The 17560-nt window shown below is 48.5% G+C and overlaps 1 protein-coding gene across 1 annotated transcript; it reads left to right on the top strand.

The window, feature by feature from the left end:
- The first annotated feature begins 4493 nt into the window (after positions 1–4493).
- On the top strand, positions 4494–15502 carry LOC147976469 (uncharacterized). Its single transcript, XM_087520869.1, has 3 exons — positions 4494–4992; positions 14161–14630; positions 14924–15502. The coding sequence occupies exons 1-3, from the start codon at positions 4494–4496 to the stop codon at positions 15500–15502; spliced, it is 1548 nt and encodes a 515-aa protein (XP_087376995.1).
- Positions 15503–17560: the final 2058 nt, after the last annotated feature.

Raw genomic sequence — 17560 nt, 5'->3', positions numbered from 1 at the left:
TCTCCCATAGGCTGCGTCGCAGCAGAGGGGGCGAGGCAGATGAGCGTGAGGGGGAGCAGAGAAGATGTACAATGAAGTCGCTGCCGAAGGTCTCATCCGCCGTCCCAAGCTGCGCCCGCCGTCAAAGCCGACGTCACCGCCGCCGGAGCTGAAGACAGTATCGTCAGGATTGCAGAGATAGTACCCCCTCAAGACCCGGCTCGGTCCCCGGCGCTTCCCGACGGCGGCCTCTTCAAGAAACATGGCGGTGACGGCGGTGAGATGGAAGGAAGGGATGGACTGGGGAGGCGTGCCGGTGGAGGCAGCGGCGACGGCGCCTAGGGCATGTCGAACGCGGCGTTTTCTTCTTTGTTTTTTTGCTGAGGAAAACGTGATGGCTGGGTGCGCGTGGAGTGTTGTGGTCCGCCGCTGGCTTCATGGGCTTTTCTGGGCTATCCATTTGTGCCATTTATTTTTTTATGGACATCCACCAACGCCATTTGATCTTTTTTTGGTGTGTGGCATATGTGGGACTACTGGGACCCAACGCCACTTACATCCTGAATAATGTGGCTGCACCTTCAGTCTTTTTGCTTGTGGTGTGGTATCTGAATCGTGTTGACAGACTTGACAGGTATATGTATCTGAATGCCTGTAATCCATATCGGTTCAGGTTCAGCACTGCATCGGGGCAATCAGTTGCACCTGGATATACTACAGAGTGCGGCAGAACTGTGGATTATATATAAGCAACTCAGCATCAATGTTTTTCATGCAGTTGACTGTAGTAAAAATAAACTTGGCGTGGGTCCACCTTGACAAAAATCACGGAGAGGCGATTAGGGGGCGATCGCAAGGCGACCGCCGCCGACTCGCTAGGGTTAGGGTTTTTGCAGTGGTGGTGAGGTTTCCGGTGGTTCGAGAGGGACGACGGCAATCCCTGTTCGGGCTGATTGGATTGGGTGCTTGACCCCGTGGTTTTTCCATGGCGGAGAGAAGCGGCAAGGGTAGGATGGAGACCCATGGGTCGAGGATAACCCCCCGTGCGACGGAGAAGAGTAGGGCCTCTAATGCGACGGCCATGAAAACGCCGGCGCAAAGGACGACTTCGAAAGGATTGAAAGATAGGGAAGATGGCGTCCGCAGGGAGAAGCAGAACTTCATCGACGCCCCCGACAGAAGGCAAGGAGTCAGCGGAGGCAGCGGGACTTTCAGATCGGATGGGTGGGCTAATTCTTACAGAGAAGGAATCATCCGGTTTTGTTTTCAGTGGAAGCAGGAAGGAGTTGCCTAAGGCTACAAAGTGGTCGATCATTGGAAAAGCTTTCACTCCCAGGCCAATGAACTTCAAAGCCCTAGAAAAATCTATGCAGAGAGCTTGGGGCCTCCACAAGGAAGCAAAGTTCAGCGATATTGGGGGGAACAAATTTGTGGTACACTTTGGAAGTGAGGGTGATTGGAAGCATGTGCTTAATGGAGGACCGTGGCAGTTTGATTTCAATGTGGTTGTGTTGAAGGAGTATGAAGGTAATACTAGGCCGTCTGAGATGGTTTTTGATTCAGTGGAGGTTTGGGTTAGGGTTACTGACCTTCCCCTGGATAATAGAACAGAGGCTTTTGGAAAGGCCTTAGGGAACTGGCTAGGTTGAGCGATACGGGTGGACGTGGGGAAAGATGGATCAATTAAAGGAGCGCACCTTAGGGTTTGCACAAGGCTGTCCATCTTCCAGCCCCTTGTGAGGGGTTTCAATTTGAAGGAGACAGAAGACGATCCTGAAGGAATATGGTACGACTTTGCTTATGAAAAAAATCCCTCACTTCTGTTTTGATTGTGGAAGGCTTGTTCATGGTCCAGAAGGGTGTGTGCCCCCTGTGTAGTCAGATATGCAATGGGGAGAGTGGCTCCGTGCATCACCGGGGCGATCTTCCTCTTTCAAGGACGGGGTGCAGAAGGGAGGGGGCCAAAACAGCCATAGTTTCAACAGTGCTCCCTCGAACGAGAGCAATGGTGAAAGGAGGAGATCTGGTTTTGTCCGAGATATCCCTACAAAGAGAAATCTGGATAGGGACTTCAACGTGTCGGCTGATTCCCGCACTGGCGGCAACGAGAAGAGGATGAAGAGGAGGTAAACAGCCCGAATAAGCAGTGGCACTGGCCGGCTGCGGAAAAGGGAAAGGAGAAGAGGAACTGGCAAGAGGGTGAAGGAAGAGATGAGATACGCACAAAGGATCTGAGGGAAGACTTGGAACGAAGAAAGGAGAAGGAAATAAGGAGCGAGCTAAAGAACAGACAGATGGAGACAAGAACTAAGGAAGAGATATGTGGCAAAGAGCTATGATGGAGCAGGGTGTTCGGGACAATACTTTCAGAGAGAGAGGCGCCCTGGGTATTATGTGAGGAGAACGAGGGATGAGTTTGAGTATCAGCCAAAGCAAAACTATGATCACAACTATCCCACTAGCAGGAAGAGGGCTCCAAAACAAATTTGGGTGGCAAAGGGTGACATGAACCAGCATGACAGCCAGGGAAATTTTATTCGGGCCACGAGGCTGAAGACGGACTCGGTGTTTGATCGAATATCTGAGAACGAACGCTCTGTTTTTGACCGTATCTCAAAAGCTACTGATGGATCGGCGGACCCTGCAAGAGCGCAGGGCCGCCGGGAACAATGATTGCCCTAGCCTGGAACTGCCGAGGATTGGGGTTGGACTCGGCAGTGGGCGAACTACGAGACCTGATTAGGTCATATAACCCAGCGGTGGTGTTTTTATCAGAAACAAAGAAGAGGTCAGGGGCAATGGAGAGGCTCAAGTGGAGCATGGGGTTCAGACAAGGGGTAGCGGTGGATTGCAAAGGTAAAAGTGGGGGACTAGCACTATGGTGGAGGGATCACGTTGATGTTACCGTGCGGCCGTGGTGCCAATATTATATAGATGCAAAGATTGTGTATGAGGGAGTCCCGTTTAGATTCATTGGAATCTATGGGGAGCCTAGTGTTGAAAAGAGAACAAAGACATGGGATGTGCTTCGGTACCTCCGAGCACAAGATGATCTGCCATGGCTCTGCGCAGAGGACTTTAATGAGGCACTCCGAAAAAATGAACAGCAGGGTGGTAATCCTAGGTCTCTGAACCAGATGGCACTTTTCGAGGAATGCTTGTCCGACTGCGGGCTAGCTGATTTGGGATTCTCAGGATACCCTTTTACTTGGGATAATAAACGGGATGCGAATGACAATATCCAAGTTCGATTGGACCGGGCGACATGCAATGCGGAATTTGCGCAGATTTTCCAAGCGGTCGAAGTGCAACATATTATGACGGAGGAGTCGGATCACCAAGCGCTACTTATCAAAGCAATGACAACTAATGTTGAGAAGAGGAGCCAGGGTCAGAGAGCGTTTCTATATGAGGCTGCATGGGCAAGACATGAGGGGTATGAGGACATGATCGCTGCTGCATGGGGTGAGGCCCATGCGGCCAATCAGCACGACGGGGAACTCGAGACTGCATGCAGTCGGCTGCGGACCGCTTCGATGGCCATGCAAGAGTGGAGCCGAAGGGTTTTTGGCTCAATTAAAAAACAGATTGCGCACTTGAAAGGACAGCTTGTAGATGCTAAGGAGCGAGCTGCAAAGTCAGGTTACAGACAAGAAGTGAAGGAGATTGAAGACCAGCTGCATGAGCTATATGAGAGGGAAGAGGTGTATTACAAGCAAATATCAAGGGTTGAATGGCTAGCAGAGGGTGACCAAAACACACGGTACTTCCAAAATAGAGCCTCGCATCGGAAAAGAAAAAATACGGTAAAGGCGCTAAGGAAGGAAGATGGGTCAAAGTGTACATATGATGAGGGTATGCACATGATGGCCGCTCAATTCTACGCCAACCTCTTTGCTTCTGAAGGGTCGACGGGCAGTGACAGGGTGCTACAGCATATTGAGAGAGTGGTTACGGATGAGATGAATGGAAACCTTGGTGCGCCTTTCACAGATGAGGAGATTGAGACGGCCCTATTCCAAATGGGGCCTACAAAGGCGCCGGGACCGGACGAATTACCGGCCATGTTCTACCAACGGCACTGGCAGTTGGTTAAGAGTGATGTATGTGGTGCGGTAAGAGAGTTTTTGGCAGGGAAGGCTGCACCGAACGGATTTAATGACGCCATCATTGTTATGATTCCGAAAGTAAACTCACCGGAGTTACTTTCACAGTTTCGCCCAATTAGCTTATGTAATGTTCTTTATAAGATTGCGGCTAAGGCACTGGCCAACCATTTAAAAGTTGTGCTTCCTTTTATGATATCTGATGAACAGAGTGCTTTTGTACCAGGAAGATTAATAACGGATAATGTGCTAGTGGCCTACGAATGTGTTCATGCAATCAGGAAGAGGAAAAGGAAAAAGTCGATGTGTGCAGTAAAGTTGGATATGATGAAGGCATATGATCGGGTGGAGTGGGATTTCCTGGAGAAAATGATGATGAAATTTGGCTTCTCTGATCACTGGACATAGATGGTCATGCGGTGTGTGAAATCAGCAACTTTTTCAGTTAAGTTGAACGGTGGTCTTTCTCAACATTTCAACCCGTCCAGAGGGCTGCGCCAGGGTGATCCCCTCTCCCCATACCTCTTCTTGTTCTGTGTGGAAGGGTTCTCAGCGCTCTTGAGGGTTGCACAACAGGAGAAGCAAGTTAAGGGATTGGCTTTCGGGAGTAGTGGACCTACGGTGACTCACCTCCCCTTTGCTGATGATAGTGTGGTGTTTGTGGAGGGCTCGCGAGATAACTTTAAGGCTTTACGGTCCATCCTTAAAGAGTATGAGGATGCCTCGGGACAGAAAGTCAACCTCCACAAATCTGCAATTTTCTTTGAAAAAGGAACACCAGATGAGAAAAAGGAGGAACTGAAACAGGTGCTAGGGGTTTTGGAGGAGGCACTGAGCGAGAGATATCTTAGACTACCCACGGTGGTGGGGAAGTCGAAGGACGGAACCTTCAAATATGTTGAGACAAGTGCGAGGGGGGAGGTTTTGTTGGGGAACGTTGCAGAAAACAAAAATTTTCCTACGGTTTCACCAAGATCCATCTATGAGTTCATCTAGCAACGAGTGATCGGATGCATCTACATACCTTTGTAGATCGCGAGCGGAAGCGTTCAAAGAACGGGGATGCGGTAGTCGAACACGACGTGATCCAAATCACCGGAGATCCTAGCACCGAACGGACGGCACCTCCGCATTCAACACACGTACGGTCTGCGTAACGTCTCCTTCTTCTTGATCCAGCAAGAGGGAAGGATAGGTTGAGGAAGATGGCTTCAGCAGCAGCACGACGGCGTGGTGATGATGGAGCTGCAGTACTCCGTCAGGGTTTCGCCAAGCACTATGGAGGAGGAGGAGGTGTTGGAGAGGGAGAAGGAGGCAACCAAAGGCGTGGATGAAAAGCCCTCCTTCCCCCACTATATATAGGAGGGCCAAGGGGGGGGGGGGCGCCGGCCCTAGGAGATCCAATCTCCTAGGGGGGCGGCGGCCAAGGGAGGTTTTCCTCCCCCCCAAGGCACCTAGGAGGTGCCTTCTACTAGTGGGACTCTTCCCTTTTGTGAACCCTAGGCGCATGGGCCTCTTGGGGCTGGCGCCCTTGGCCCATGTAGGTCAAGGCGCACCCCTACAGCCCATGTGGCCCCCCCGGGTCAGGTGGACCCACCCGGTGGACCTCCCGGGACCCTTCCGGTGGTCCCGGTACAATACCGATAACCCCGAAACTTGTCCCGATGGCCGAAACAGCACTTCCTATATATAATTCTTTACCTCCGGACCATTCCGGAACTCCTCGTGACGTCCGGGATCTCATCCGGGACTCCGAACAACATTCGGGTTACTGCATATACATATCCCTACAACCCTAGCGTCACCGAACCTTAAGTGTGTAGACCCTACGGGTTCGGGAGACATGCAGACATGACCGAGACGACTCTCCGGTCAATAACCAACAGCGGGATCTGGATACCCATGTTGGCTCCCACATGCTCCTCGATGATCTCATCGGATGAACCACGATGTCGAGGATTCAAGCAACCCCGTATACAATTCCCTTTGTCAATCGGTATGTTACTTGCCCGAGATTCGATCGTCGGTATCCCAATACCTCGTTCAATCTCGTTACCGGCAAGTCACTTTACTCGTACCGTAATGCATGATCCCGTGACCAGACACTTGGTCACTTTGAGCTCATTATGATGATGCATTACCGAGTGGGCCCAGTGATACCTCTCCGTCATACGGAGTGACAAATCCTAGTCTTGATCCGTGTCAACCCAACAGACACTTTCGGAGATACCCGTAGTATACCTTTATAGTCACCCAGTTACGTTGTGACGTTTGGTATACCCAAAGCACTCCTACGATATCCGGGAGTTACACGATCTCATGGTCTAAGGAAAAGATACTTTGACATTGGAAAAACTCTAGCAAACGAACTATACGATCTTTAAGCTATGTTTAGGATTGGGTCTTGTCCATCACATCATTCTCCTAATGATGTGATCCCGTTATCAATGACATCCAATGTCCATAGTCAGGAAACCATGACTATCTGTTGATCAACGAGCTAGTCAACTAGAGGCTTACTAGGGACATGTTGGTGTCTATTATTCACACATGTATTACGATTTCCGGATAATACAATTATAGCATGAATAAAGACAATTATCATGAACAAGGAAATATAATAATAATGCTTTTATTATTGCCTCTAGGGCATATTTCCAACAGTCTCCCACTTGCACTAGAGTCAATAATCTAGTTACATTGTGATGAATCGAACACCCATGGAATTCTGGTGTTGATCATGTTTTGCTCTAGGGAGAGGTTTAGTCAACGGATCTGCTACATTCAGGTCCGTATGTACTTTACAAATATCTATGTCTCCATTTTGAACATTTTCACGAATGGAGTTGAAGCGACGCTTGATGTGCCTTGTCTTCTTGTGAAACCTGGGCTCCTTGGCAAGAGCAATAGCTCCAGTGTTGTCACAGAAGAGCTTGATCGGCCCGACGCATTGGGTATGACTCCTAGGTCGGTGATGAACTCCTTCACCCAAATTGCTTCATGTGCTGCCTCCGAGGCTGCCATGTACTCCGCTTCACATGTAGATCCCGCCACGACGCTCTGCTTGCAACTGCACCAGCTTACTGCCCCACCATTCAAAATATACACGTATCCGGTCTGTGACTTAGAGTCATCCAGATCTGTGTCGAAGCTAGCGTCGACGTAACCCTTTACGACGAGCTCTTCGTCACCTCCATAAACGAGAAACATTTCCTTAGTCCTTTTCAGGTACTTCAGGATATTCTTGACCGCTGTCCAGTGTTCCTTGCCGGGATTACTTTGGTACCTTCCTACCAAACTTACGGCAAGGTTTACATCAGGTCTGGTACACAACATGGCATACATAATAGAACCTATGGCTGAGGCATAGGGGATGACACTCATCTCTTCTATATCTTCTGCCGTGGTCGGACATTGAGCTGAGCTCAATTTCATACCTTGTAACACAGGCAAGAACCCCTTCTTAGATTGATCCATATTGAACTTCTTCAATATCTTATCAAGGTATGTGCTTTGTGAAAGACCTATGAGGCGTCTTGATCTATCTCTATAGATCTTGATGCCTAATATATAAGCAGCTTCACCAAGGTCCTTCATTGAAAAACTCTTATTCAAGTAGGCCTTGATGCTGTCCAAGAGTTCTATATCATTTCCCATCAAAAGTATGTCATCTACATATAATATGAGAAATGCTACAGAGTTCCCACTCACTTTCTTGTAAACGCAGGCTTCTCCATAAGTCTGCGTAAACCCAAACGCTTTGATCATCTCATCAAAGTGAATGTTCCAACTCCGAGATGCTTGCACCAGCCCATAAATCGAGCGTTGGAGCTTGCACACCTTGTCAGCATTCTTAGGATTGACAAAACATTCCGGCTGCATCATATACAATTCTTCCTTAAGGAAACCCTTAAGGAATGCCGTTTTGACGTCCATTTGCCATATTTCATAATCATAGAATGCGGCAATCGCTAACATGATTCGGACGGACTTCAGCTTCGTTACCGGTGAGAAAGTCTCATCGTAGTCAACCCCTTGAACTTGTCGATAACCCTTAGCGACAAGCCGAGCTTTATAGATGGTCACATTACCATCCGCGTCTGTCTTCTTCTTAAAGATCCATTTATTTTCTATGGCTCGCCGTTCAACGGGCAAGTCAGTCAAAGTCCATACTTCGTTTTCATACATGGATCCTATCTCGGATTTCATGGCTACTAGCCATTTGTCGGAATCCGGGCCCGCCATCGCTTCTTCATAGTTCGAAGGTTCACCGTTGTCTAACAACATGATTTCCAAGACAGGGTTGCCGTACCACTCTGGTGCAGAACGTGTCCTTGTGGACCTTCGAATTGAGTAGGAGCTTGATCAGAAGTATCTTGATCATTATCATTAACTTCCTCTCTAGTCGGTGCAGGCACCTCAGGAACATTTTCTTGAGTTGTGCCATTTTCCGGTTCAAGAGGTAATACTTCATCAAGTTCTACTTTCCTCCCACTTACTTCTTTCGAGAGAAACTCCTTCTCTAGAAAGGATCCATTCTTGGCAACAAAGATCTTGCCTTCGGATCTGAGGTAGAAGGTATACCCAACAGTTTCTTTAGGGTATCCTATGAAGATGCATTTTTCCGACTTGGGTTCGAGCTTTTCAGGTTGAAGTTTCTTGACATAAGCATCGTATCCCCAAACTTTTAGAAACGACAACTTAGGTTTCTTACCAAACCATAATTCAAACGGTGTCGTCTCAACGGATTTTGACGGAGCCCTATTTAAAGTGAATGCGGCAGTCTCTAAAGCATACCCCCAAAAAGATAACGGTAAATCAGCAAGAGACATCATAGATCGCACCATATCTAATAGAGTGCGATTACGACGTTCGGACACACCATTACGCTGAGGTGTTCCAGGCGGCGTGAGTTGTGAAACTATTCCACATTTTCTTAAGTGTGTGCCAAACTCGTGACTCAAGTATTCTCCTCCACGATCTGATCGCAGGAACTTGATTTTCCTGTCACGTTGATTCTCAACCTCACTCTGAAATTCCTTGAACTTTTCAAAGGTTTCAGACTTGTGTTTCATTAAGTAGACATACCCATATCTACTTAAGTCATCAGTGAGGGTGAGAACATAACGATAGCCACCGCGAGCCTCAACACTCATTGGACCGCACACATCAGTATGTATGATTTCCAATAAGTTGGTTGCTCGCTCCATTGTTCCTGAGAACGGAGTCTTGGTCATTTTACCCATGAGGCATGGTTCGCACGTGTCAAATGATTCGTAATCAAGAGACTCTAAAAGTCCATCTGCATGGAGCTTCTTCATGCGTTTGACACCTATGTGACCAAGGCGGCAGTGCCACAAGTATGTGGGACTATCATTATCAACCTTACATCTTTTGGTACTCACACTATGAATATGTGTAGCATTACGCTCGAGATTCATTAAGAATAAACTGTTCACCATAGGAGCATGACCATAAAACATATCTCTCATATAAATGGAACAACCATTATTCTTGAATTTAAATGAGTAGCCATCTCGAATTAAACGAGATCCCGATACAATGTTCATTCTCAAAGCTGGCACCAAATAACAATTATTGAGGTTTAAAACTAATCCCGAAGGTAAATGTAGAGGCAGCGTGCCGACGGCGATCACATCGACCTTGGAACCATTCCCGACGCGCATCGTCACCTCGTCCTTCGCCAGTCTCTGCTTATTCCGCAGCTCCTGCTTTGAGTTACAAATGTGAGCAACTGCACCGGTATCAAATACCCAAGAGCTACTACGAGTACTGGTAAGGTACACATCAATTACATGTATATCACATATACCTTTTGCTTTGCCGGCCTTCTTGTCCGCTAAGTATTTGGGGCAGTTCCGCTTCCAGTGACCACTTCCCTTGCAATAAAAGCACTCAGTCTCGGGCTTGGGTCCATTCTTTGGCTTCTTCCCGGCAGCTTTCTTGCCAGGCGCGGCAACTTCCTTGCCGTCCTTCTTGGAGTTCTTTTTACCCTTGCCCTTCTTGAACTTGGTGGTTTTATTGACCATCAACACTTGATGTTCCTTCTTGACTTCTACCTCTGCTGATTTCAGCATAGCAAATACTTCAGGAATGGTCTTTTCCATCCCCTACATATTGAAGTTCATCACAAAGCTCTTGTAGCTCGGTGGAAGCGACTGAAGGATTCTGTCAATGACCGCATCATTCGGGAGATTAACTCCCACCCGAGTCAAGCGGTTATGTAACCCAGACATAGTGAGTATGTGCTCACTGACAGAACCATTTTCCTCCATCTTACAGCTGAAGAATTTGTCGGAGACTTCATATCTCTCGACCCGGGCATGAGCTTGGAAAACCATTTTCAGCTCTTCGAACATCTCATATGCTCCGTGTCTCTCAAAACGCTTTTGGAGCCCCGGCTCTAAGCTGTAAAGCATGCCGCACTGAACGAGGGAGTAGTCATCGGTACGTGCCTGCCAAGCGTTCATAACATCTTGTTCTGCAGGGAGAACAGGTGCATGACCTAGCGGTGCTTGTAGGACATAATCTTTCTTGGCATCTATGAGGATGATCCTCAGGTTCCGGACCCAGTCCTATAGTTGCTGCCATCATCTTTCAGCTTGGTTTTCTCTAGGAATGCGTTGAAGTTGAGGACTACATTGGCCATTTGATCTACAAGACATATTGTAAATATTTTAGACTAAGTTCATGAGAATTAAGTTCATCTAATCAAATTATTCAATGAACTCCCACTTAGATAGACATCCCTCTTCTAGTCATCTAAGTATAACATGATCCGAGTCAACTAGGCCGTGTCCGATCATCACGTGAGACGGACTAGTCAACGTCGGTGAACATCTTCATGTTGATCGTATCTTCTATACGACTCATGCTCGACCTTTCGGTCTTCTGTGTTCCGAGGCCATGTCTATACACATGCTAGGCTCGTCAAGTCAACCTAAGTGTTTGCATGTGTAAATCTGTCTTACACCCGTTGTATGTGAACGTTAGAATCTATCACACCCAATCATCACGTGGTGCTTCGAAACAACGAACTGTCGCAACGGTGCATAGTTAGGGGGGAACACTTTCTTGAAATTATTATGAGGGATCATCTTATTTACTACCGTCGTTCTAAGTAAACAAGATGCTAAACATGATAAACATCACATGCAATCAAATAATAATAGTGACATGATATGGCCAATATAACATAGCTCCTTTGATCTCCATCTTGGGGCTCCATGATCACCTTGTCACCGGCATGACACCATGATCTCCATCATCATGATCTCCATCATTGTGTCTCCATGAAGTTTCTCGCCAACTATTACTTCTACTACTATGGCTAACGCGTTTAGCAATAAAGTAAAGTAATTTACATGGCGTTTCTCAATGACACGCAGGTCATATAAAAATAAAGACAACTCCTATGGCTCCTGCCGGTTGTCATACTCATCGACATGCAAGTCGTGATTCCTATTACAATAGCATGAACATCTCATACATCACATATAGATCATTCATAATTCATCACAACTTTGGCCATATCATATCACAAAGCACTTGCTGCAAAAACAAGTTAGACGTCCTCTAATTGTTGTTGCAAGTTTTACGTGGCTGAAGTAGGGTTCTAGCAAGAACGTTTTCTTACCTACGTGAAAGCCACAACGTGATTTATCAACTTCTATTTACCCTTCATAAGGACCCTTTTCATCGAATCCACTCCAACTAAAGTGGGAGAGACAGACACCCGCCAGCCACCTTTATGCAACTTGTGCATGTTAGTCGGTGGAACCGGTCTCACGTAAGCGTACGTGTAAGGTTGGTCCGGGCCGCTTCATCCCACAATACCGTTAAAGCAAGATAAGACTAGTAGCGGCAAGAAAGTTGACAACATCTACGCCCACAACAAATTGTGTTCTACTTACGCAAGAAGAACTACGCATAGACCTAGCTCTGATACCACTGTTGGGGAACGTTGCAGAAAACAAAAAATTTCCTACGGTTTCACCAAGATCCATCTATTAGTTCATCTAGCAACGAGTGATCGGATGCATCTACATACCTTTGTAGATCGCGAGCGGAAGCATTCAAAGAACGGGGATGAGGTAGTCGAACACGACGTGATCCAAATCACCGGAGATCCTAGCACCGAACGGACGGCACCTCCGCGTTCAACACACGTACGGTCTGCGTAATGTCTCCTTCTTCTTGATCCAGCAAGAGGGAAGGAGAGGTTGAGGAAGATGGCTTCAGCAGCAGCACGACGGCGTGGTGATGATGGAGCTGCAGTACTCCGTCAGGGCTTCGCCAAGCACTATGGAGGAGGAGGAGGTGTTGGAGAGGGAGAAGGAGGCAACCAAAGGCGTGGATGAAAAGCCCTCCTTCCCCCACTATATATAGGAGGGCCAAGGGGGGGCGCCGGCCCTAGGAGATCCAATCTCCTAGGGGGGGCGGCGGCCAAGGGAGGTTTCCCTCCCGCCCAAGGCACCTAGGAGGTGCCTTCCACTAGTGGGACTCTTCCCTTTTGTGAACCCTAGGCGCATGGGCCTCTTGGGGCTGGTGCCCTTGGCCCATGTAGGCCAAGGCGCACCCCTACAGCCCATGTGCCCCCCCGGGTCAGGTGGACCCACCCGGTGGACCCCCGGGACCCTTCCGGTGGTCCCGGTACAATACCGATAACCCCGAAACTTGTCCCGATGGCCGAAACAGCACTTCCTATATATAATTCTTTACCTCCGGACCATTCCGGAACTCCTCGTGACGTCCGGGATCTCATCCGGGACTCCGAACAACATTCGGGTTACTGCATATACATATCCCTACAACCCTAGCGTCACCGAACCTTAAGTGTGTAGACCCTACGGGTTCGGGAGACATGCAGACATGACCGAGACGACTCTCCGGTCAATAACCAACAGCGGGATCTGGATACCCATGTTGGCTCCCACATTCTCCTCGATGATCTCATCGGATGAACCACGATGTCGAGGATTCAAGCAACCCCGTATACAATTCCCTTTGTCAATCGGTATGTTACTTGCCCGAGATTCGATCGTCGGTATCCCAATACCTCGTTCAATCTCGTTACCGGCAAGTCACTTTACTCGTACCGTAATGCATGATCCCGTGACCAGACACTTGGTCACTTTGAGCTCATTATGATGATGCATTACCGAGTGGGCCCAGTGATACCTCTCCGTCATACGGAGTGACAAATCCCAGTCTTGATCCGTGTCAACCCAACAGACACTTTCGGAGATACCCGTAGTATACCTTTATAGTCACCCAGTTACGTTGTGACGTTTGGTATACCCAAAGCACTCCTACGGTATCCGGGAGTTACACAATCTCATGGTCTAAGGAAAAGATACTTCGACATTGGAAAAACTCTAGCAAACGAACTATACGATCTTTAAGCTATGTTTAGGATTGGGTCTTGTCCATCACATCATTCTCCTAATGATGTGATCCCGTTATCAATGACATCCAATGTCCATAGTCAGGAAACCATGACTATCTGTTGATCAACGAGCTAGTCAACTAGAGGCTTACTAGGGACATGTTGGTGTCTATTATTCACACATGTATTACGATTTCCGGATAATACAATTATAGCATGAATAAAGACAATTATCATGAACAAGGAAATATAATAATAATACTTTTATTATTGCCTCTAGGGCATATTTCCAACAGGTTTCAGGATGGAAAGGGCAAGGACTATCCAAGACCGCAAGGGAAATTCTCGTCAAGTCGGGCCTCCAATCTACACCAACTTTTACCATGCGCTGTTTTCAACTCACGAAGAAAATGTGCGGGAACCTGTCTTCTATTTCATTGAACTTCTGGTGGGGTGAAGCAAATGGTAAGAAGAGGGTGTATTGGATCGCCTGGGACAAAATGTGTACAAGAAAGCATGAAGGAGGAGCGGGTTTTAGAGATCCGGAGGCTTTCAACCAAGACATGCTTGCCAAACAAGCCTGGAGACTGTTCCAGGAACCCGCCTCACTATGTGCTCGAGTGTTGAAAGCCAGGTATTATGTTGATGGATCCATTTTGAATGCAGCTTGTCCAAGTGGTGGCTCGTACACGTTCAAGAGCATTTTGCACGGGAGAGATCTCTTACTCGACGGTCTGATATGGAGGATTGGAGACGGCTCCAAAATTAAGATTCATCACGATAATTGGATTTCGAGGAAGGGTAGCTTGAAGCCACTGGGCCAGAGCTACGTACAAGGGGTTGTGAGAGTGTGTGACCTGCTGGATGAAACGGGCAGCTCCTGGGACGTGAACAAAGTGGAAGCCATGTTTCCTCCTGATGAGGCTCGAGAAATCTACCAAATCCCAATTGGTGGCCCGGGGGTGGAGGATTACCAGGCATGGAATTACACAAGGAACGGGGTGTTTACGGCCCGGTCTGCCTACCACTTACGTATGAGTCAGAAGCGGATGCGTTCGGGCCGGCCAGAGACCTCGTCATCTGTTGCGGATCATAAATCCTGGCTAAACCTATGGGACACGGTGGCACCAGGCAAGGTAAAGACACACATGTGGAGGTTGATACACAACGGGCTAGCAGTGGGGTCGGAGCTATCAAGGAGGAAGATTAAATAGGTGTTTTTTGTCCAGCTTGTGGACGAGAGGAAACGAATCAACACAGGTTCTGGAGTTGCTTCCACTCTGCAAAATTTTGGAAGACAATGAACTCGGTATTGGGAGTACCGGTGGCGATCCCACCGGCGTCGGTTTGCTCTCAGAGTACTTTGTCGCGGTGGCTCTTGACGTGGTTCGCAGAAGCATCAGATGATGAACGAGTTGTCCTTGTACAGGGCGCGTATGCGCTCTGGTTAGCAAGGAATAATGCACGTGATGGACAGAAGATTGAAGATGCGGACGCGATAGCGAGAAGAGTTGTCAGTTTAATGGAGGAATGGCAGTCCATACATGGCCGAAAACACAAGCCGAAGACAACTGCAGTGAAGGAGAAATGTCATCCACCACAAGATGGGTGGGTGAAAGCCAATGTAGATGGAGCTACGTCCAAGGTGGGGGAGAATGGTGGCACGGGTGTCGTGCTCCGGAACCATGTTGGCGCATACATGGGTGCAGCAGGTCAATTCCTTCCAATGTGCAGCGATCCAGCGGCTGCGGAAGGTGCTTGCAAAGAAGCAGCTCGGCTGGCAGAAGAGCTAGACATACAAAGTATACACATTGAGACCGACTGCCACGAGATCGCCTGCAAGCTCCAGAGTAAAGGGAAGGACTTGTCGCCGCTAGGACCGATTGTGGAGGAAGTCAAGCAGATGCTTGCATCGCGTGAGAGATGGAAGGTGTCGTGGGTCAGAAGAGAGGCAAACAGGGCTGCACACTTAGTAGCTAGAGAAGCAGTGACCAATAAGCTAGACTAGTTGTGGCGTTTTGTGCCCCCAGATTTCATATTGCATGTGATTTCAGACGAGATCCCCACGGGGAATGATTAAATAAAGTTGGACCTTTTAGTTTTAAAAAAAACTTGGCAATTCCGGCACTTTCTAAGATGCAGAATCAGGGTCTCGAAAAATGCTGAGTATAGCAAACGTGGAAATCGAATGCCATGGTATATTGAAATCACACATGTGTCTTTTTATGCCATATAGGTATAGTATACATGTCACTCTCCTCTCTTCCTTCCCTGTCGTGGCTGTATCCTTCTCCTGGGCTGCCTGCGAGCCCTTGTCCCTCGGTTTTGTTTCCCAGATCAGAGAACGGTGTTGCACGACATTAATTTTGAACAAAGAGCCATACCACAAGTGCAAGCCCCCGTTACTGAAACTTCATGGAAACCGCCTCAACAAGGTTGGGTCAAGCTTAATACGGATGCTTCTTACTCATCGGAAGGTGGCGCGGGAGCTGGGATGATATTGCGGAATGTTGATGGCACTATTGTCTTCTCAGCATGCAGAGCTTGTTGGCCAATGAGCCACGCCGGGCATGTCCAGTGCGTGTGTGTGCGCGTGCTGGGCGTCTCGAACGCTGGTCGTGGCCGTGCCGGGTCCGTAGCATGCGTGCGTGCGTGTGTAACAACAGAGTTTTGTTCTTGTGTAGAGACGCACTAGAAGCGGAGTTGTGTGCTTGCATGAAAGGGGTGTCTTTTGCAATTCAACGATCTGATCTTCCCATTGAAATCGAGATGGATTCGAGGGTGGCGGTGGAGATGCTATCTAGTGGTGTGGTTGACTGTTCAGTTTATGCTTCTTTAGTTGGGAAATTAATTTTCTGTTAAAATTTAGGCATTCTTGTATTATTCATGTCCCTCACTGTCAGAATAAAGCGAGTGATAGGCTTGCCAGCTTTGCTAGATTAGAAAGTCGGACCATGACATGGGTTGGATCAGGACCTGAGGATGTTGTGAAGATTGTCCTAGAGGATTGTAAGGACCAGATAATTGAGTAATACACGTTTTTTTACCCGCAAAAAAAGAGAACGGTGTTGCAAAGGGAGGCCATGGGCTGATTGCAACCCGAGAAAGCCATGGCCGTGCATCTCCTCGGCGAGGTCGGACGTTTTGGCACCAGGCGAGGACCAGAGGTCACGACCACCGGTGCTGAAGCGGCAACCGGCTCTGCGATTTTCTTCAACCGGCACCGGGAAAGCTACCACCGGTGCCCGGGTTTGCTGCAACCAGACGACGCCGTACATTTTTGCTGCAACAGGTAATGGGAAAGCTACCACCGGCACCTGGTTTTTCTACAACCAAGAGACGATAAAGTGTGATTGGCGATGACATGCTGCAATTTTTGTTGCAACCGGCAGTGGGAAAGCTACCACCGGCGACTGATTTTGCTGCAACTGGCGTGCGGTGGTGCGATGAGCGGCGACATGAGATGACCACGACGACCAGGATTGCTCAGCCGGTACACCTTTTTGCTACCACCGCGGTGATCGTGTGTTGTGTCGATGGGGAGCTCGTTGTGGATGACCCGACCTCACGGAGGGGACTCCATCTGCTGCTGGATGTCACATCCTTCCGACGATAGCTGCGATGCGTCACGTCTCATGCTGCTGCTGTGAACCGCCGCCAACGAGGTCTAGAACTGGTGATGCCCACTTCCGCCACCCCGTCGATGTGAAGCCGGAATCGGCGTAGCACCATGCTACAACTGCCATCTTATTTTGTTGGAACCGACATAGCACCCTGCTACAACCGACGTCTCATTTTGCTAACGCACCGTCGGCGTCGCAATTTTGCTGCAACCGCGTTGCCTTTTTGCGACAATCGGCGTCCCTTTTTGCTACAATCGGTGGCAGTATTGATTCAGGCATTCATGGGGAAATCAGATCGGAAAGCTGCATCTGTCCATAGGAACATGCCGATGAGTGGCAGTCTGATCTACTGTGAGTGGGGCGGGCTACCAAAGATGCTACGAGCGCCGTGGGCATCTGCAGCTAGCGGGAGGGACCGTGGAGGCAACTAGTCCCTACGTGGG

This window comes from Triticum urartu, chromosome 4A (assembly GCF_056163025.1).
Source record: "Triticum urartu cultivar PI428250 chromosome 4A, HENAU_Tu73, whole genome shotgun sequence".
NCBI lineage: Eukaryota > Viridiplantae > Streptophyta > Magnoliopsida > Poales > Poaceae > Triticum > Triticum urartu.
This window is presented reverse-complemented; position numbering and strand designations above follow the sequence as displayed.